The 23184-nt window shown below is 38.5% G+C and overlaps 1 protein-coding gene across 1 annotated transcript in view; it reads left to right on the top strand.

Moving 5' to 3' along the window:
• The window catches only part of SYNPO2 (synaptopodin 2), a 936240-nt gene that overhangs the window by 641029 nt on the left and 272027 nt on the right, over positions 1-23184 (top strand). The window contains exon 4 of the mRNA XM_044061655.1: positions 8333-10560. Within this exon, the coding sequence (XP_043917590.1) occupies positions 8333-10560 (2228 nt within the window). The remainder of the gene's footprint in view (positions 1-8332; positions 10561-23184) is intronic.

Below are 23184 nucleotides of genomic sequence, written 5' to 3'. Positions count from 1 at the left end.
GTGACACAGTGTATATAAAATTGATATCTGACAAGCACGACATCCCAGAAATCCCATTCTCTAACAGTGGAAGCCAGTATACTAGGTGCACGTTCATCCGGTTTACAGATAACTATAGGTTAAGAACCAAACTAGTAATCTGAAATTAAAGCAAAGCAACTGTGAATGTGAATGCAATGTTAAGGCAGTGAAAAATCTACTCAGAAAAACACTAAATCTGTACCGTTTGCTTCTTATTTAAAGAGTGACAATTTTTTACAGCCAGTCTGAGTTTCTGTTGGAGCACAGTCTGTCTACCACATTGACTCAGGTTCTGCAATTATGTTATCAGAGCGACATGACAAAGTGGCATAGAAAGTCTGATGAATTAAACAATGAAAGTGCTAAACCTACTACTGTTGCTGTGTACAACTTTTTTTTTTTTTTTTAACAAATTGTATTAATTTTAATTGAATTACTGAGTTTGATCATCTTTGACAGCCCTGGAAACATTTTGTTTGTGTTGGGAATTTTTTTATACTTTTTTCATGTTCAGAGCATACCTTTCAACAATCTTTGATTTTGCAAAGCATTCCTGAATTTGCCTCATATTTTTGCACCATCCCTCATATAATTTTTCAGTTTTCTGATAAATCAGTTAGCATTACAGTCAGTTAATAATGCCAGGCATAAGAGTTGCATATCTCTTATTATTCTGAAAATGCTTGTTGATGCAGTACCTGTATTCTTTTATCGTTTTAAGTGAAGTAGGGTATTATTTAAAAAAATCCCTGAGGCCCCCCCCCCCATTATTTTTAGCTTACTATAGATTTCATTGTTTAACACCTATATTCAATTATCACTTAGAACATAGACAAACATACATTAACAGAAAAGAAAACAAGCCATATTAACATTTTTCCATTAACTCGTTCCCTCCAATGGAGTGCTGCAAGTTTGAACTGTAATTTCAAATGGGCAGATTTACTAAAGAAGTGTAAATGGCAAACTATTCATCACAGATTATTTTATAATGGTAGTATTCTTTAGGTTCTAGGTCTTAAACTGGATATTATAAGTCACAGTAAACACTAACTATTGTGTTTATAATACTTTGCAAACAATTTACAATATCTCAGGAACTGCTGAACTTAAACACATACTGTCAGCAGCATTTTGTTCACCCATCTGAGAGCTTTCATGTGAAGCTAAGCAGTTCTGTCTGTGCTATTGGTTGTCAAGATATTTAGAAAAAACATGATATTAATAATGCTATAAATAAATATTATGTGAACATCAATTCATTTAACTTTAACTGCACTACACAGAGATCAGACATCAATACAAATGTGTTTGCCATTGTGTAATGTTTAAGATGAATTTTTTCAATACTTTGTATGTAGCATGGTTTTGGAATTATAAATGCAAATATGAATAAGCAGTGTTTGACACACATAGGCATCAGTAAGATGTAATTGCAGAAACACCTGGGGGTGTCACACAGCTGTAATGAGTGAATATACATTATACATAACATGTTTTCTTTTAACTATCATCAGTCCAACATTACACCCTTATTCCTCACTTCTCCTCTGTAACATTGTTCTGTATGAGTTTTCCCACAATTTCCATTTATTTCTTTGTAATTTGTTCCTTCCCTTTGCAAAAGAACCATCTTCCTGTTCTTTTAACTCTTTTACAGTATTCTACAATTCACACTTTGTCCAGATTTCTTGATACAATAAGTTGAGAGGTATGCTTCAGATCCTTTGGCAGTAACAACCCTTTCATTGCTAGGCATTTTCAGAATGATTTTATATCAAAGCTGCTGATTGTTTTTGCTTATTTTTGTTTCCTGTGTATAAACGCTTGTATCTTCAGTTTGTGGGCATGTTACTGATATAATCATTTATAAAGCAGACTGAGATTGTGCCACTGTCCTGAAATGTAGTGGGACACTGTTGCTTTAATTTTAATGAAAACTAATTTCTATGTAATAACACATAAAGTACAGTTGTGTAAGTAAACTTACCATAGTAGCAAATGTTTGAATGATCACTGCTGCAGTAGTCTTAGCTATATGGGTATATCATGCCAAGGATGTAACAGCCGACTAACTTCAAAAGCTTCAGGGCACCTTCCACCTGCACAAATTATCAAGCAGCTTGAGCTGAACTGATTAACAAACACTAACACACACACACACACACACACACACACACACACACACACACACACACACACACACACACACACACACACACACACACACACACACACACTGTCACAGCCATATCAACAAAAGTTTGACTGTGATCAAATTACAGCAGGGATCAGTCACTTTCATCCACAGGCTGCCTTCATAGTCACCAGTTATAGCCATTTTATTCAAAGTGTACAGCTCAAATATCTGATTTTGACCAAATTAAAAAACAATTATGGCCACAGTAATATATTTAATCTTGCTTCACCAAGTCAGATCAGTCACTGTTAAACTGAGTTCAGATGACAGAAAGGTCCAATCACTTTCACCCACAACTGATTCCATATCAACTAGCTGTATAATTTTATTTACTGTGTACACCTCAAATGTTTGATTGTGTGTAATTAAAATAATAATTAATGGCAACAGTAATGTATTCTGACCCGTTTCATGCAAACACACACTGTCTTTGCTAAAACAGATCAAGGTATGTTTAATTGTGATCAAATGACAACAGAGGCCAAGCAGTTTTGTCCACATAGTGCTTCTGTACCCACCAAATATAGACAGTTTACTTATTGTGTACACATCAGATCACTGACAGTGATCAAATAATAAAATAGTATCTGTATTTATCTTTGCTGTGATCACAGGCTATGACAGGGTTCATAGAAGTTCTTATGAATTTTTAGGAATGGTGGAAAATAATACTTTGGCAAGGTGCTGGCACACTTAGTTATCCAGTAGAAAATGTCTCTTAAACCTATATCACTGCAATTAGCTTATACATTAGCCTTTAAGGCACAACCTATCCTGTGTTAACAATGCTTCTGAAGTGAAAATGTTGCAAACAACATTTGTACAACAGTATTGCTCACTGTATCAGGTTACAGTAAACAGTAACAACAGGCATGAAAAGTAAAAGTAGCATTCAAGAAATAAAGAAATAAATATTAATCAAACCATAGATGAAGTAGAAGCCATTGAATTTGTGAGCTTTGGACCTTATGTAAACAGTTACAATATATTATTTAAGATGCAGACATTTGTTGGTAAGCATAACTATGATGGGGGATACCCATGGTGCATTAAATCACTAGTATTTAAATTAAAACATAGCAATTAAATGTTTAGTTCTTAAACGTATGTAGTCGTCAGATTGTTCTTAAGTGGACTGTTCTCTGGAGACTTTAAAAAGTTTGCTCTAAGTACAGTAAAGCATGTCTAGCTGCTGAAATGAATCTTCTACTTCAGTAGGAAACCATATTAAATGTTTGCAGTGTTTAAAGTCACTAACCATAAGTAAAGTTTTCAGCAGAAAGCAATCATGTCCATCATTTAATCAAAAACTTGAATACTAGATGGAAAGGAGGTTGATGGATGTATAATGACTTCTTAACAGGTAAAACTGTTACCTTATTACAGAAGGAATCAGTAATTGTTTCCTGTGATTCACAAAGCTTCTCTCTCTGTCCATGTTAATTGACATATGCAGGGTCAGTTAGCATGACAGAGAGAGAGAATGTCCATTCAGAGCTATAGTAAAGCTGCACAGAGAAACACTTCATTATCAGTTGACCGCCATGTCTTTGAAATGAGCACTTCACTTTCAGACTTAACAGCACCAGTGATCTCCCTACCAGATTGTGCAGTCTTGCATCTCAGTAACTTAGGAACCCCCCTTACATGCACACATGTGCAGGCATGCATGTGTGTAGATATCTATGTATGTATGTGTGTGTGTGTGTGTGTGTGTATGTATATATATATATATATATATATATATATATATATATATATATATATATATATATAGCCACACACACATACACGCACTTAGACACCCATGCCCATACTTTCAGACATACATACACACACACACACACACACACACACACACACACACACACACACACACACACACACACACACATATCCAAGCTTTCCCAAACAAGTCCCCCATACATTCGCTCAGACTTACGGTTGCACATATCCACACACACCCATGCAGGCATGCTACAACAGACAGACACACACAAATACAGAGTTGGCATCTTCTACCTACATCTCATAGTCGACCACCCAAACAGACAGGCAGACACACACACAAGCTTATCCATTCAGCCACATTCATCCTTCAGACTTCTTTGCGCGTGTGCCACACACAAACACACACACACACACTCACCCACATATATGCAGATACAGACACACAGACACACACACACACACACACCTATGGAACTGCTAAATTTACCTCTCCCATTACTACTTCCATAGGAGTAAATGGGTGATTGTCATAAAAAAAGGGTGTTCAATTTTCCTCCTGAAGAAAAAAAGAAATGAACTACTTCTCTACTAAGTTAATTGGGAATTCCTGCGATTTCTGGCAGAGAACACATTTCTAATTCACATTAGATACTTCACCCGACTGTTGCATTAGCAGGTAGCTTCCACAGGCAACCAGTGTCTATGCTATGGCCCCCACTAGGGAAAACCGTAGCAGGAGTGCAGTCTGTGAATTGGAACGGCTTACTACAATGCAGAACCTTTCCCAGTTAAGGTATGTTAAGCTAAATTTTTTTGAATCCATCCTAGTATCTTACAGATGCCGAGGAAGAACCTCTCAGCCCTTTCTTCATCTTATAGACCAGTTTCAATCATAGACCAAAAATTGTTTACCTGTATTGCAGCAGGCAGAGTTTCTCTAGCATTGCAGAAAACTTAAATGGGGACTACTTCTTAACATGCAAACCCAGGAAAATGCCAGAATAAAACTTCTTACATTAAAGATGAGACTGAAGACTGCACACGTTTAACAGCCCTTGGAACAATTGATGACACAGCTGCCATGGAACAATGGAAATGACTAACTCGATGATAATCAGCTTTCTCAATTTTAAGCTCTTTTCTTGTTTATGACTTGAAGTGTTATGGGCTTTGTTTTGCTGTGATATCTAGTTACATGACTTACAATAGCCTTGTACACAGATTCAAATTGAATAGTACCAATAAAATCATCTTTAAGTACTCTAGGTAGGACAAGTCTTCAAATAGGAAATAAAGATGAACACTATTAATGTTTAGCAATCATCTCTCTTCATGCCTTATTTATTAATGTATTTTATTTATACAATTATTAAAATGAATTGGTGGTTTGATGCAGAGACTATTTTAAGCCACATTATTGACAGGCACATACATGAACAATAAAGTGGTTACATTTACACAGCATAATCAGCTTTTTTTATCAATACAAAACAGCAGATTTTTGTAGTTATGAGTACCAGTATGTATATTCAAAATTGTGTCAGAATGTGTGGGAGTTTCACTATTTGCAGATATTGAGCAAAGCAGTTAAATATATTATGAAATATTCACAGGAGTACTCCAACTGCAAAGCACCTCTATATACTCTTACAAAATTCTATGTTAATATGATACCTAAACATAAGTAATTCAAGTAGGCTACCCCACCATACCTTGAAACACAACAGTGTGACACACAATGAATGCCCACAATGGGACAATGAGACAACACGATGAAACACAACAGCTTGAAACATGGGACAGGAAGCTGACAGGCAAAGACAAGAGAGAAGCAGCAATGGTAATCATATGATCAGTAGGAACATTTTATAAGCAAAAGCAATCGGATAAAAGTTTTGCAAAACTCAAGACTCCTCCTACAAATGCATTGGGGATATATAGGAAGGACAGCACTGAAAGAGCAATAGAGTATGGCAACACTTAGTACATGTGGTGGGGGGGGGGGGTCAGCTGATCATACAACCCTAACCAGTCTTTATTGTGTATGAAGACATGTGCTGTACTATGATGAAACATCCCATGAATGAGCACCAGCTCCATCTGTCATGCACAAAACAAATGGAAGCATGAAGTCCGTATATAGGACTGTCCATTACTGAGCCACTACTGTCCACTCAGGAAACTGTCAACACATTCTGATTCACTAAAAGAAACATGTACACAGAACTTGGTAAAAACACCTAAAAAATGTCTATCAGCACAAGGCTACCTAATGTTCACCAGTATTGTCTCATGGTTCAGTCTATGAACACTGCATTTACAACACGTACACCTTTAGACTGTGGAAAAGTACACAGAGGTAATTTACCACCGAGTATCTCTCCATGGACCCATCAATCCCCATTATAATGGCATGTGTGATCTGCCGCCATTTCCATCATGAGAAAGGGAATAAAGTATTAACATGGCCTTGTTCTTTGCAGATAATGGGTATTAGCTCTATTAATTGCTCTGCTTTCTCTAATAACAGGGTCCATAGCCAATGGTACCACTGTTCTGAGTCATTGGCATGCAGACTGTTGATCTATAGTGAATGAACTAGATAAGCAGTGGGAATTTTAGTGGGAGGCATCTTTTCCTGATATGTCAGTCTTATACTTTGTCACTCCCCAGAATGTAAGAATCAACCAACCCACGAATAGGGGTGCAAACACCATAGACATCTTAGCAGCCATCTCCTAATAATTTCCATGAACATCTGAGGGAGAGAAACAGAGAGAAATACAAGAGCCATTAGCACTTTGAAATAATATTTGGGTTCTACTGCATATCTCTGCTGAAGTCCACACTGCTGTAGCTTCCTTCATACTGACTCAGATGGAATAGGCATCCTTGAATCCTTCATGTTCTAAAATAGATCTGACATTCATAGAAGCCTGTTCAAAATGCATCTGCATGTAATCTTGCTAAAGTGAAGTACTCATCTCCTCAGCAAGGACCACTGTGCAGATGGTGCTGTATTACTGCTGTTTTGTTTGGGGCATCAGTGACTGCATTGGAGGAACAGCTGCCATTCTCATTGCCCCCTAGCAGCCCATGTGTCATATACACTTACCGCCATATAAGACACTTCATAATGAGTACACAGACATTGTACTATGATGATTTCAAGCTGTTTAAGCTTTGCCATAATATTGACAAGTATCACATTGTTTGCGTCATCACGTTTGCTGATGTGCCTCATGATGAATTGTCACAACCTTAGGGCCACATCCTCAGCAGTGATGAACTCCAAATGGGGAAACTGAACTTCTTGTGACATGTATAGCTTCCCTGGTTATTCTGCATTAGCATCCTTTTAGAAGGAAGCTGATGCAGGGCTTCAGTGCCTGTAGTGGCAATGCAATGCAGATACAATAGCTCTCCTGTTACTTGTTGCAGCCACCTCCCTTAAAAGTCATGCAGACTCAGTGATCTCTGCAATCCTGATGAGTGCTGCATGGTGGTTTGCAGTCTTATCTTTGTTAACATCTTTCTAATGCTAGAAATATCTGTTGCACTTGTTGAAGGTGTACTGCTCCATTTACTAATACTTAGAATGAGCTGCTTTGCGCTCAGAGCACTCGTTTGGTGAACTATCCATTCCTGGGATTTCTATAGGCTATGTTTTATGCCGTTAGCAGCCCAGTTACTGTATAATCAAAATGATTGTGCCACAGCTCTCCTGAGTCCGGATCCAGATTCCAGCTGTCACAGGGTTATCATTTAGTAGAGCTTTTATTATGATGCTTATAATATAGTTCATGAAATACTGCAAGTGATTTGCAGCCATTCATTTGAAGCCATTTTGGGGTTATTTAAACCATAATAGGGAGATTTAGTTTAATTGAGGTTGTTAAACTGTGGATTAGAAGTCAAATCTTTTACCTATAAATGTCATCCTAGTGAACTAGCATTTGTTGCAAAATTAGCTTTTTGGTTAGAAAGGAGTGTGTCAGTATATGCTGTGCATTTGAATATGGCTACTGCAGGAGAAGTTCTGCTTTCCTCAAGATACAGTGTCCACAGTGTTGACTGTATTAAGTAAGAGGTGTGGGGTGTTTTGCCTCTGAACCAGTTGTAGGAACTGAATCTAGTCTGAGCTCTTTTTTTTAGATTCCCAGCAGAATTTAACATGTTGACATTCACAATCGTGGCATGATGCCAAGTAATGTAGTTTGACTTGAAGGACGTGAATAAAGGAGACTCCATATGCCACTGATTAGTTGGTTCCAGATAGTGGGTGTGAAATCTGAAAAAAAATAATGATATTTATTAGCATTATCTATGTGTGTTATCTATATTCTTTAACTTAGCTATTTTTTGTAATTTTTTTCATAGGACTCAGACGCAGTCAGAGTCTGTCCGAGAAACAAGTGAAAGAAGCCAAAACAAAATGCAAAAGCATTGCCCTGCTGCTGACACAGGCAAATAATCCCAACTCCAAGGGGGTGTTGATGTTTAAGAAGCGTCGCCAAAGAGCAAAGAAGTATACGTTGGTCAGCTACGGAACCGGAGAACTTGAACCCGAAGAGGAAGACGGCGACGAAGAGAATACCTTTGAAGTGACTTTACTTGGAACAAGCGATTCAGAATTAGACGAAGATTTCTTTTCTAATGGTGAGAACGATACCCAAGTTGTAACATTTGATTGGGATTTAGGATTCATGAAAGTTGAAAACAAGACAAAAAGTGAGGACGATATGCAAACCTTGCAAGAGACCAAGGGCAAAGGAGCACTGCTGTTTGCTAAAAGGAGGCAAAGGATAGAGCAACTTGCAGCAGAGCAAGAAGAAACAAGAAGATGCGTAGTTGAGAGGGATGAACCAAGAGAAGCTGACACAGCAGAAAGCATGAAAGTGCAAAGTTCTTTTCAAGTAGCAAATAGTTACAGCTCAGAATCAGCAATTAGGTCTCACGCCTACATTGATGTAGGTCAGCAACAAGGTTATGTTTCTGGGATTCAAAATGGAATTGCTGGGAACTCAGAGACTATTGCTGACTGCACATTTCAGTCCACAGACAGCCAGAAGTCTACAGTGTTGAACCGAATGGCTAGGCCATTTTTTGGAGTACAAAACCAAACAGCAGCACCATTTTCACCAACTCAAAATGTAACCATTCCACATTCAGACCTTCCTGCTCCTCATGTTTACTCACCTGTTAAACCTTCAGTTGATGCTGTTTATAGAGTTGCATCACCTCCAAACCAATCTCAGCCAGCTGTATGGTCACCAGGAGGAGTAGTAGAACAGATAGCATCCAGAGACGAGCGAATCTCTGTTCCTGCTAAAAGAACTGGAATTCTGCAGGATGCTAAAAGAAGAAGTACAAAGCCAATGTTTACCTTTAAAGAACCACCAAAGGTAGCCCCAAATCCTGATTTATTGTCTTTGGTGCAAAATAAAGAAATTAAACGTGGCCAGCCTGGTGCTGGTGGTTTTGAGTCAGGCCCTGAAGAAGACTATCTTAGTTTAGGAGCTGAGGCTTGTAATTTCATGCAGAAGCCAGCAGCAAAACAAAAGACTCCTCCTCCTGTTGCTCCAAAGCCATCAGTTAAAACATCTCCCACAGGAATGAGTCCACAGTCCCCACCCTGGTCACCTTCAGCTGATCTCCCTGTCCAGACTCCTACTTTTTCATCTAAACTCACTTCTCAAGAGCCAGTTCCTGGAAAAGTTTATTCAGGCCAGACTGCAAACTCCTGGCAGCCACCTTCAAGTGCTCCTCACCAAGCTAGTGTTATTACAGGGCCTCAGGCACTGTCATCAGGCCAGGCATATATCTACAAAACACCACCTACAGCTCCAGTTTTGAACACAGCTCCTGCGGGAGGAATAGGACCCGCATATGAGATGCCTGCATTAAAGGGCAAGGGAGCTGAATTATTTGCAAAGAGACAGTCTCGAATGGAAAAATTTGTTGTAGATTCTTCTACTGTGCAGAGCAATAAACCACGCAGTCCATCTCCAACAGCATCCCTACCACCTTCTTGGAAGTATTCACCCAATGTCAGAGCACCTCCACCTGTATCTTATAACCCAATTCATTCACCATTCTACCCGCTAGCAGCAACAAAACAACATGCTAAGTCTTCACCATCTGGTACCAAGGCCAAAGGTGCCAAAGGAAAAGGACCTAGCAAAGCTCTCCATGCTTTGGATGTTATGAAGTATCAACCATATCAGCTTAGCTCATCATTGTTTACCTATCAGCCTATAAGTGACACCGATGTGCCTTCACCTAAGGGAGCACACCTTCCGAAGCAACCTGTAAAATCTGACCCCGTACCTCCTGTGAAACCAGCTCAACCTTCTCGACAAGTCAATACTAATCATCCAGGCATGTTTGAAGGTCAGTCACTTCCTACAGGACCAGCCTATAGGCAGTCTTCAGTGGCACCCCCTGTAAGGGATGCTTTATATCCATCATATATAGATGCTACTTCGGATGAATCCTACGTAGTTCAGAGCCAACCTCCATTTTCCCAGCAGGAACCTGTTATCTCTTCTTTGATTACAACTCCAAAACCGAAGTTCTCAGCCAGGAAGGCTGGTGTCTCAGCCCAGGTGTGGAAACCAACTGTCATTAATGAGTAACATGCCTGTTTTTAGTTAGAGTAAATCTAATGCCCACTTTGCTTGAAATTTCTCTTTCTATAAAGGCTGACATGTATTATGATTTGAAAAAAAAATCATTTATTGCAATATTTTGGATTGCTTCAGGGCCCAAAAGTATAACATATTTTTTGTTAAAATTACTGTATTGTGTTAAATACAGTGGGAAATTATTTTTACTACACTAGCTGTGTAATTGCTTCATTTATGAATGCAGTAGTAACTTAAATAAACCTCTAACACAGCTACCAAGAATGCAGGACTCATAATTCTACATTTGTCAATGTTACTGAAGTAAATTATGTTTCAAGCAAAGGCGGCATTACCATTTTTTCATCAAAAAGCAAGAGTTTAGACTTTGTGCCTTTCACACCTATATGCTTCATTGATAAAGAAGATGGAAAGCCTTATAACATTTCACTACTTGCATTTAACCTTTATACTCTTTCTCATTTCCCTCTGAACAGAAGATCTGAAGTAACACTATCAGCCTAGCATCACTGTAAATACTTAAACTAGCAAAATGGGCCGCATTCATAGTGTGTGTGTGTGTGTGTGTGTGTGTGTGTGTGTGTGTGTGTGTGTGTGTGCATGTGTAATGTTAGAGCTTGTAAGCATATGCATAAGTACAGAGCAACACATACTCACTTAGGCAGCAAGCAGTAGTAAATTCTGTAGCAGTGTTCAGGAAGCTTGGTATGGATCGGTGCTAGTTATTTACACATTTACAGCTGTCAGTGATTTTAGCCTTACACTGACCAAATATAGGTAGCTATACTCTGAATGGTAGTAAAATAAAATCAAGAGATAAAAGGAAGCAGTGATAAAAATAGACAAGATTGAAATGCTGTGGTGCTTGCCATCTTCTATTATACTTATTGTAGTAGGCTTAGGATAAAATTTCAAAATTTATAGCGAATTAAACCTGACGTGAGTAAGATAATACAGCAGAATATTCTGGATAACACAAGTACTGTTTATGGGATGTTGTAAGAAAAGTGAATCACTTCTGGTTCAAAGTCAGTGGCTACCTCTGTGATTTCACAGAGAGGAATTGTCTTAGGGAATGTTGTTAGTATGTATGTTATTTAAAGGATGACTGTAATTAAAAGAAAGTAATATATGTTTATGTGATGCAGAAAGAGATAATAGTGCTCAGATTACCAAGCTGTTAAAGCGTTTCTTACTGCTAATTCACATATTTTTTAATGGTGGCTTCCATGATGAAGGATAACGTTCTGCCTTTTCTAAAGTCTGAGTTTTGGCTCTCTTAAACTGCAGTGAGTGCTAGATTTAGGGAATCTTATTAAATGAGGTTTAAGGACAAATGGGAGATAAAAACAATATATCTTCAATGTTTAGCTGTTAACATTATGCCAGGCTGCATTTTAATCTGACTTTCTGTGCTGCACAGCTGTAAGACCATTTTGCAGCTATTCTGGGTGTTGCTTCTACACCCATGGGTATATTAATAATTGCTCATTGCCATTGTCTCCTTCACAGTTCAAGCATGCAACTGTGTCTGCATTTATGATGCCCATTGTACCAAGTGGCATGTTAGTACATAACTTCAAGACATCAGCTTTCATTTATTTCTGTCTGAGAGACTCCTTGTTAAGGTTTCAGCATGCTACCCTGATGGATGGTCAACATAACTGGAGAATGACCGTGCAACAATTTTATTTAATTTTCCTGTAGGACTCATAACTACTGACTTGGTCCACTTCCTTTTGTAAAACGTGCTATTGTGAGCACTGCAATAGAAGTCACTAAAACATATTTTGCTGTTCATCCTTCATAGATAGATATATAGACAGACAGGAAACAGAGAGAGGGAAGGAGGAATGGATAGACATACAGACAGACAAAATCTGTCTGCAGCTTTACAGCTATATTGGAGTCATGAAGTATGTAATAATGTTTGCTCTTTGAAAACAATCTACAGACCAAAGCAGTCAGTTTTTGGCTAATGTATTCCCAACTAGTTTTGTCTTGTCTGAGTCCCTGTTCCTGGCATGAAGTTTTGCAGCTTGATATTTCTGTTTTTGGCAGGTACCCAATCAGAACTGGCACAGGCCCTGTAGAATGTCAGTGACGCAAGTAGCAGCTCAGAAAAGGTCAACACCAAGCTGCTGCCACACCAGAAAGTCATGTTTAATGAGTTCAAGTATCAGCTGAGCCAACATGAGTTGAAGCTAGTTTTCAGTTTGGACATATCAGATATCCACATTTCAAATCATTTAATTCTCTGTAATCATATTTCTACATGGTGGGAGGAATGGTAATTTATTTAAAATGTATAATAATTAAAGCCAAACAACAATTGATAAAGCCATTTACTGTTTTTCTATTTAAGAAACACCCCTCATCTCTGGTTTATCTTAAGGTTTTCATGGTTTATTGTTTAAACATCAGAATGCCTTTTGCAAATGAGCAGGGAAAAGTAATGATAAAGTTCAACAGCACCTACAAATTTTCCTATGTAAAATGGTGGGTTGGTGGAGGTTTAAATAATGTTTACAGTTGTAGGTTTACCCCATACTAGTGTACAGTACTGTAGACTGTAACTTATAAATATTGTACAAAATCCAGCTTGCAGACTGGTCTTCACTTCCTTGTGAGTACACAAAAAAGGTTCTGGAGTTCTAAAATGTTGGATTACTAGAAGAACGTTTTAAGGACACAGAAATGGATGGATGAGACTGAAAGTTTGTCAGGTTTCCCTTCATACAGGGCAACAGAACAATGAGTAAACAACTAAACCAATTTCACTTTCCTTCAGTTTTGTGAAAATTTAAGCATTTAAGTTTCCTCCCATCTTTTCATTAGCACATTCTTGTATGTTTCTTTTACTGTTCTGTTAATAAACCATGTTTTTCATGCACTATCTGCTCTCCTTCTTTCAGCTGTATTTCATTTTTCTGTGCTTTTTCTTGCAGTTTTTCTCACTGATTAATTTGCACCTGGAGGATGAGTGACGTGAAAATCAAGTGGTTAAAATTAAACATACACACACACACACACACACACACACACACACACATATATATATATATATATATATATATATATATATATATATATATACGTCTGCCACTGATTAAACAGTTCCAAAAACATTCTGCAGATTCAGAATGTGTGTTAAAAGTATCCCCTACCTTCACAGACTCCATGCCAGCTACATGTGTTGACTCTCACTTGTCCCTATACATGCAGGATGTGTCTGCAAACTGGACACCTAGAACTTGAAATACATTATGTCCTTGAATTACAGACAGATGTTAATGCCACCAAGAGCAACAGGTAATGAGTAATGCATTCAATTGCAAGCACAGTAGTATCCCCTGTAGGGGCTACCAGTTATGTAACTTAAGATGTCCTCTGGGCAGCACCATTGACTTTGTCTGCCATAGCAACAGCATGATAAGTAGCTCATAGTTTGGAGTCTGATAGAAAAAGTTGCTCTGCTCATGATTTATGGTTGACAGCTTTGGTTACCATGGGCCATTTGCAGTCTATATGCTGTGATAATTTAGGGAGCTCCCAGCCCCATCGTGACTTTGGAAATGCTGAACGTGAGTGGTGAATGCTTTCCGTATCACTCTTACATGTGTTAATTTACAGTAAAATAGAATGTCTACCTTGAGGAGCTTTGTGTTAATCATTGATGTTTAGGAAGACATAACTGTATGGCACATTGTTTTTTCCTTGTACTATAATATGTGAAAGTAGGTAAGCATTACATTCTTTTCTCCTAAGAATTGCTATCCCTTGTCTTTTAATTTAAATGTACAGCTCATGCTGATTATAGAAAGTGCTGTTTTAGTTTATAGGTTTCTTTATTTCTGAAAACCATTCTGTTTTTGCTTTGACTGTAAGAGATTTTTGCCATCCTAATTATTTTTATAATTTAATAGTATGGAATGTTTTGCTTTACACACCCATATCAGTGCATGGAATCAGTGTTGCAGGCATGGTTACTAGCTTTGCACAGATTTATGAATATTTCATTCCACATTTGGTATTCCCAACAAGGAATGAACTCTGCTGAATTGGTAAATTTGTTGCTTCTGTCATTTGATAGTTGTCTGGGGTCATGCACTGTTGTAATGTATGCTGTTTCTCCATCTGTAAATTATTTCAGTAATTGACAGCCCTACCTTCACTTTCTTTTTTTATCCTTCAGCTTTCATTTGCAAGTCACTTGCCCTCATTCATTCTTTCCATGTACTCCTGTGTAACCCAAGCTGTACCTGAAAATGGACCACTAGGAGACAGTGTTCTTCCCAGGTCAAAAGACAAACAAACAAACAAATAAATGAAAGTTTGAGTTCTCATCTGTTTGCATATTCATTTAAAGTTTGTTGGAAACTGGGGTGCACTTTATGTGAGTTGTACTACATCGAGACCTGCAGGACCAGTTGGCATAATGGTTAAGGTCTCCTGCTCCCAAGCACTAGGTGCAAAGTTTAGTCCTGACCTCCATCCAAAGCCTGTTTGGAATTTGAATGTTATCCCTTTGTCTCTGTGGGGTTCCAGCCATCTCCAAAAATCATGCTGAGTGTTTACATCTCAACCCATCAAAGAATGGAGCTGTTGTCAGCAGCACAGCCACTACATGGTGCCCAATATGGGGAGAGGGGGGTTGTATAGACCAACTGCTTTGGGGTATCTACTGTGGTGTGCAGTATGATAGCAGAACACAAATCACAGAGTGTGCTCTGTGGCAGGGCTAGGCACTCATTGATGTAAAATATGACTGTAGTTGAGTTGGTCATGTTGACCAATGTCACCAAAAGGGGCATAGGTATAGGTATTTGCTGGTGATAAGTGGGTTGAGGACCTGACCTATGCCAGGGACCCATGCTAACAGTGAGAGTGGTGTATTTGGCAAGTGTGTGCCCACCATAAAGCCCAAATGTCCTGGGTCAATAAGCTACTGGCTGGCTGGCGTCCAGTTGCCTGGCTTGCATTACCTGGGATAGCTCTGTTGAGCAGAACCAATCAACCTGCCAAACATGAACTAAGAATTGATACACTCAATATAGGTTCAATGACAGGACACAGATTGGAAGTGGATGACATTAAGGAGGAGGCTAGACTATATATCCAGGAGACAAGATGGAAGGATAGTGCACAAAGTCACTTGGCTTGAGATCCAGAGTCTATTACAAAGGAGAAGAACAGACTAGAAATGGTGTGGGGTGAGGGAGAAGCTTCAGAAAACAGTAAGGAATGTCATCAGAATTAATGACAAACTCATGGTAATCAGAGCACAGCCTATGATAAGTCATTTATAATCTCAGCCTATGCCCCACAACAGGATTGTGATAGCAAAGAAAAGATTGCATTCAGACAGCAATTGCAGGACCTACTAGATAAAGCAGAACAACAGGAATTGGTGTTATTATGGGTGACTTGAATTAAGATCGGAACAGAGAGAACAGGATATGAGGACCACATGGGTGAGGCAGTAAAGAAGGAGAAACCATTATAGACTTCTGTCTGGCAAACAGCTTGATAGTAGCCAACACATGGTTCAAAAAAGGGACAGTCACAAGATCACAACAAGGGTAGCCAACATGCAACCCAGCTAGACTTCCTGCAAGCAAGGAAAGGGTGCTGGGGTAGAATTAGTGAATTCAAAGTCATCCCCAGTGAAACAATATCATCCCACAGCATAAACAAGCTGGAATTTTTTTAGACGGTCAGCATAGGGCATCTGCTTTAGGCCTGTGATTCTTTTAGTGAGGTATTTCTGTGACCTTTCCAGTTGTTGCAGGTGTCTTGTGAGGTACATACCAAATGGGGAATTGTACTCAATAATGGGTCTAATGAGGGATGAGTACAGTGGGACAATGACCTCCTTTTTTCTGGATGAAAAGCCCTTAGTGATGAGGTGTGCCACATAGAAGAATTTCCTGACTGTTATGGCGATGTGGTTATCAAAGGTGAGACCACTGTCCACCTGTGTCCCTAAGTCCCTCATCACACTTTCAGTGTTTAGTGTACTGCCACTTATGTGGTAATTCATGGGTACATTTTTTTTCCCAAAGGGGATAACTATACATTTCTTGGCGTTTGGCACCAAGCATCTGTTTCTGTAAGGCCCTTTTGTAGAATATCCACATCATTTGGGGATTCAATAATGGCTCCCAGTTTGCAGTCATCTGCAAACTTTGTTAGCCAGAGTCCCTTAGTGCTGGCCTGTACTTCAGAGAAGTAGATGCCAAACAAGAGCGGTCCCAGGACTGAACCCTGAGGTACTCCACTTGTCATTTGTCTGGAACTGGATTTGGAGTTGGCTACTTTTACAGTGTGGGTTCTGTCAGTAAGCCATTTGGCAACCCATCGAGTGACGTAGGGATTAAAGCCCAGTTTATTAAGTTCATCTATGATTCTAGAGTGGGGGATGGTGTCAAAGGCCTTGGCAAGATCCAGATAGGCTGTATGGACTGCCTTACCCTCATCCACGGCTCTGGAGACTGATTTGAAGAAGTCAATCAGGTTGAGGAGACAAGATTGGCCCTTCACAAAACCAAACTGGGTGGGGTCCAGTGTTTGAAGGTTGCCAATGTATTTTATAAGTTCCATGATAATCCGTTCCATGGCTTTGTAGATCAGGCTCATTAGACTGATGGGACAATAGTTCCCGGGATCCAAGGTGGATCCCCCCTTGTGGAGTCGGATAACTGTAGTTGTGCTCCACTCACTGGGCACAAACCGTGAGGTGAGGTTATGATTAAACATGACACTTAGGTGAGGTGCCAGTTTATTTTGTAGTTCATGTTCTACACAGAGCGGGATGTCATCTGGTCCCATGGATGCTGTAGTCTTAGCTTTGGAGAGTGCATTTTTTACCTGTGTGGCCTTGATTACCGGAATTTGACAATCTTTTGGTACTGAGATGGGCCCTTTAGGGGGTGAGAGGGGGTGAAGTTGGCACTGAATCGATCTGCCAGGATATTGGCAATATCCTTGGGATCAGTGAATTGTCAGTACCCTGCATGTATCAAAGTGCTGATGAAGTCTCCTTACGGGGCAGGGCAAACAGACTTTAATTTCTTTATGCGGATGTCTGAATGTATACAGTTCAGCATTTCATTATATTTTCTAAATCTCAAAGTTGTTCATTTTTTAAATTAATTTATTAATTTTTAACCAGCCTAGTAAACTGTTCATCATAAACCATTTATAGCCATGACCCAGGCCCAAGGTCAAGGGTAAATGCAACATATTTGGACAAGTTTATAGAGTAGCCAATTCATCAGCATGTTTTTGGGAAGTGGGAGACTTTAGATCATCTGCTATGACCATCCAGGTTCCTTTCCTGTATTGTTACTACTGTTACTCCCTGTATCCCTCTCACACAGTGTATATTACTGTCTTTTGGTTCTGCTTCCAAAATAAATTCATTTTGTGTTGATCTCATATCATGCATTTTACAGAGATTTATGTTAACATCACCAAAATATTTTTTTCACTGCAAGCTTTCTGCAGGATCACTTATAAAGTCCCTGAACAAAGACCATCACCAATACAACCCATTTCATACTGCATCGGTCCCAAACCTTTCATGAATAATCACCATTTCCTGTGACCTGTTTCCTTTTGTACAGCCAGTGCTTTACCCATGCTGCTGCCATAAGGCCTGCTGTTAATTGTAACTTGTTCATATAGCTTTGATGCGTTTTTTAGCAAAGGCCGTATCCTGCACCTCTTCCTGATATAATGCCTTGTTGCACAATCAAAAGACTCGAATTAAATTTCTTTGGCATGTCTTTCTCTTTTTAGATACCTAATGTCTTGGGTCTGGGCTAAATGGTGTCTTTATGTTCTAAAATTATTTATTTTCATAGTGATTCCAAAATTCCCTTAAAATTGTACTGAAGGTGACATGTTGTTAGTTACTAGCCTTTCCTTTGGTCATGCATTTATAAAAGATAGTCACATCTGTGTTGTTCTAGCCCCTGTGAATCTCATCGTATTATCTTTTCTTATTAACCAGGTCAGTTGGCAGTATTACGTGGTCTTTCAGCACTTTAAGGTGGTGGGTGTTAATCTTATCAGGCTCCTTGCCTTATATATCTTCTTTTTTACCATTTACTAACTGAATGAGAGGGCCCTTGGACCTTTTTCAGCTATGATCCAGGCCATGAGGGCAAGCATGACCAATATATATATATATATATATATATATATATATATATATATATATATATACATACACACATATCAAAAATGTAGTGTAAGTAGGAGAAAACAGCAACTCATGAAGAACATGTAAATTCCATTCTGATGGTGACTGCATGACAAATCTTGGAGTTATGAGACAGAGGCCTTACCACTGAGCCAACATGCTGCTTTGTGAAGTTCTTCAAAGACCCGTTTTATATGAATGGAGTTCCCTTATGGTAGGCAGTATTACTGAATGTTTTTTTATAAATATCCATTACTTTTTGTGAGCACTAAAAAAAGGAATTCATTTGCAGCCCATGTTTTTTACCATAATTTGAGTGACAATACTTCCCATTTTCTTTTGCTTTTCTCTCCCTCAGTTTGTCTTTCTTTGCTGCTAATCAGTCTATAAACACTGTAATCTCCATTCTTCATGATTTTTTTTCTTTTCTTCTACTTTGCTTTTCTTACAACATTACCTGCCAGTTTGTGTCAAATGAGGTCGTTTACTTCCTTCCGCCTTTTCATTTTTTTTGCCATACTTTTTAAAGCAATTTTTGACAACCATAGTGGTTTGACAATCATGTTCTTGCTTTCTTCTTTTAGATTTTATGTGGTTGTTCTGTCTGTGATGGCAATTTGGATATATCCCCATTGCTTTTCTATTCCTGCCTTCAGTCCTAATAGGGTTTTCCTGCCCTATTTCATTAAAAAAAAAAAAGACTGAACACCAGAACTTCTTTAATTGGCTTGAATGCATGTTTAACTTTATGGTGGGCCTCAAGATTTAGTGACTGCTTGGTCCCAAAAGGCTGCCAACTTTCAAGTCCAACAATTTCTTATTCTCCCTCCCTTTCTGTTTGAGACCACCATATCGAAGATGGCCCTTTCTCCTCTCCTTTGTATGACATCAAAAATGATTTTGCTGTTAGATGTGGCAACAATCAATGTCTTCAGTTAATGTGTTCTAGTATACATCTAGGTTAAAGTACACCCCTCCCAAAAAAATGCATGTCATTTAATTTCAAAGACACTGAATTTCATTTTCTATTTTTTTTCTCGCCATAAGCAATGAGAAGTGATTCATTATACAACTTCTCCATATTTCAATTCATCAAAATGTTTGGGTTTCTAATACCATGCGAGGAATAGATCCCATTCTCATATCACGGTGCAGTTAGAGTTCATGAGATTAATACTGCTTCATTCATTCATTCATGTTTGCCAAACGTGCTCTTCCAAGGACACACAGAGCACCCAGAATTGCCTCCTGTAGTTCATATGGGATTACATGTATTGTTAGCATATGGAAATGTGCTTGAAAATTCTTTTTTATTAGCCCTGTTGCTCGTACTACAACTGGAACTGTCTGAGTGCCCTTATTCAATATAGCTCTAGTTTCTGCTTGCAGGTCTGTGTGTTCTGTGACTTTGTGTGTCTCATTACTTAGGACACTATAATTACTGGGTATAGCTATCTCAAGGATTGATGCTACTTTTGTCCTTTTTTCTTGGACTGGTATCTGTTTCTCTTGGTTCTCTTTTCTTAACTGTTGGTATTGAATGATGCCATATGATCAGGACATTATCGTTTTTTACAGTGCATTGCGGTTTATATTTCCATTGTTGTGCTTTTCAGTACACAAGCCCACACTTATGAGTCCATTATTTCCAGTAACAAGATGCACAAGTATGTCTAGTTTTATATTACAGAAGCTGCATTTGTCTGCTTCACCCACTTTTTCAATACATTTTATAAAACAATGTGCAGGCAGCCCACTATCCTGAGCTACCACTGTTAGCCTTTCATCCTTTGGTTTAAATTTCCCTCTCCTTATCCATTCATGTTCCAAGTCTTGGTCAACATGTCGTTATTCCAGTTCTCTTTACTTGACACTAGAATTGCAGTCTTTCCATTTTTCTTTCCTCTTCTCCTGGTCCTCTTCTTCAGTTCTTTCTTTTGTTTTTGGCACTTTCAGTTGCTGTTTAATTACATTGTCTACTTTTGGTTTGATTTCCATTCCCACATTTTTCTGAAATGCCTCTGCTAAACTAAGCAGAGATGTTATCTTAGACTTCTTCTCTTCATACTTTACAATGTTCACTATGTTTAGATCTGATGAATTCATCAAATATGTATGTAGTCCCATGACTGCAGACTTATAGGTATAGTCAGTTTCAAGAATGCCCATACCCCCTTCATATGAAGGGATATATAAACGTGGCATTAACGTTCTGGATCAGTCAGTCACACCTTACTAAGCTTATTTAAAGTTGACTCTTCATTCATTCCCAAATATTTATACACTGCCTCCTGATCTCATTCCGTTATATCACATTCCTGTCCCAGGTTAATGTTTTTCTTGGTTCTGCAGTTTTCCTGATATAAGTATTGCTTTTGCACATTTATCAAGACCAAACATCATTCTTATATCATCTGAGAAAGTACAACCAATGCAACCTCCATGCATATTGCTCAGTCATGTGATCTCTTTCTTAATACAGAGGGTTATGTCTCCTTATAGCTTACTTCACCTGTACCTCCTACAAACATCATACCTCAATATGTTTCCATCCAGTTTTAGTGTTAATATGTCAGTATCAAGACATTCCTCCTCCAGGATTCATGCTTTTGAATGCGTAGTCATTAAAACACAGTATCAAACATAGCCTTATTTATGGATTTTAATATTCTAAACTGAAAACTCTGTATTTTGGAGGGGGCAAGACTTGAAAGCCCCATGCATAAATCTGTACCCTTGTATCCCCAAGTCTTACATTCGGGTTCCAAGCACATGCTGTCATGGTGAAGAATCATTCATGTTTTTGAACTTTTTGCAACCTTGTAGCCAGAATGCAATAATGAGGGAGCATAGGGGCACACCTTCCATACATGGGGTGCAGGGGAACTTGCCACCTGCAAAAATGTTAGTATTGTATTTTGCCCCCAAAAATGTAAACATTGCTACTGTGGGTAGTTTCATAAGTACATGATTCAGCTGATACAGTGCAGTATGCTTAACTTCAGTACATTTGTGTTTGAAGGCAAAAAGCAGTAGTGTAGCTATTAGAGCAAGGTGAGAGAGGCAATAGCATACTTCTCAACCTGGAAACATCAAAAATCTGGACGAAGGCTCATGAAAAATAGGTACAAATCTGTATGCTGATTAACATAAAATGTGCATACATAATTATGCAGCCCCACCCACTCCAATGGAATTGTGGGATACCAACTTTAAAACACAAACTGAAGAACAGACAACCAAAATATGGCCCCAGAAATTGTAGTAAATGATAACCATTTTTTTTAAATGTGTAGCAATAATGTTCACTGGGAAGGGAGAAAGATGATGAATGTTAGGATTTTGTTTTTGGTGACTTGCAGTATATGGGTTTTATGGTAAAAGTAGGGCATTTAATGGTAGGCAGTATTCTAATCTTAGCAAAAGATTATAGTTTGCTAGGATCTCCAACAGTAATTCTCCATGGCCTACTGATCAGTGGTGTAGCTTGAGTTTGTGTCTGTTGGGGTTGTCTTTGAGGTTGCCACCCTTCCCTCTCAGAAAATCATGGTTGAATGGGGCCCCCATCCATAGCTCTCCCCCTTGCAGCCATTCCAATGTCCCATTAAATGGCTATTTTGCCCCATTTGCCATAAACACTGTAATGTGCATACTGCTTTACTTCTACAATGATTATTTATTTAAAACATTTATTTTACATTTTATAGCACACACACTAATAGACATCTGCTAAACAAAGCAATATAGTCTCACAATGAAAATAAATTTAGCATTAAAACTTCTCTGCCCTTGAAACTCACATTCATTGAAACAGCATTGAAGCCCACATTCAAAGAAAATGCATCTGGCCATTGGTGGATAAAGATTACCTTTGGGCTGTTTTCAAATCATAGGCCCCTTGCACAGGAAACATACATGTGCTCTTTGATACACCATCTTGAGTGCATTAAATTATATTCCTTGTATAATACAACACACTCGTTAGAGTGCATTTTAAATTTATTGTTTCAACATCCAATAAGCAATGAAACAAAATTGCCCAGTTCAGAACATTTCCATCATAAAAGTCTACTCAAGCGTCTACAATCCACCAGTATCAGTAAATATGCACAATCTCTGCAGAAGTAAAAGTCATCTAAATAATTCCACATTAAAGAGATCTGCAACTAATGAAGAGGTTGCTGCTAGCAAACAACTTTATATTTAATTGTTTCATCTACAAATCCAGTACCTGCTGCCCTTGAAGAATAAATTGCCTATATTACATTAAAAAATGATAAGCTAGTAGTATTGCAATAAGGAATGTATGGCAAACTGATAACAGGTTCAGAGTTACTAGGTATCTCTGCCAAAGAGGACATTCCCAGGACTGCAGC

Source organism: Protopterus annectens, chromosome 2.part0 (genome assembly GCF_019279795.1).
Source record: "Protopterus annectens isolate FY-2018-M chromosome 2.part0, PAN1.0, whole genome shotgun sequence".
Taxonomy (NCBI): domain Eukaryota; kingdom Metazoa; phylum Chordata; order Ceratodontiformes; family Protopteridae; genus Protopterus; species Protopterus annectens.
The sequence above is the reverse complement of the archived record's forward strand: the minus strand, read 5'-3'. Positions and strand labels throughout refer to the sequence as shown.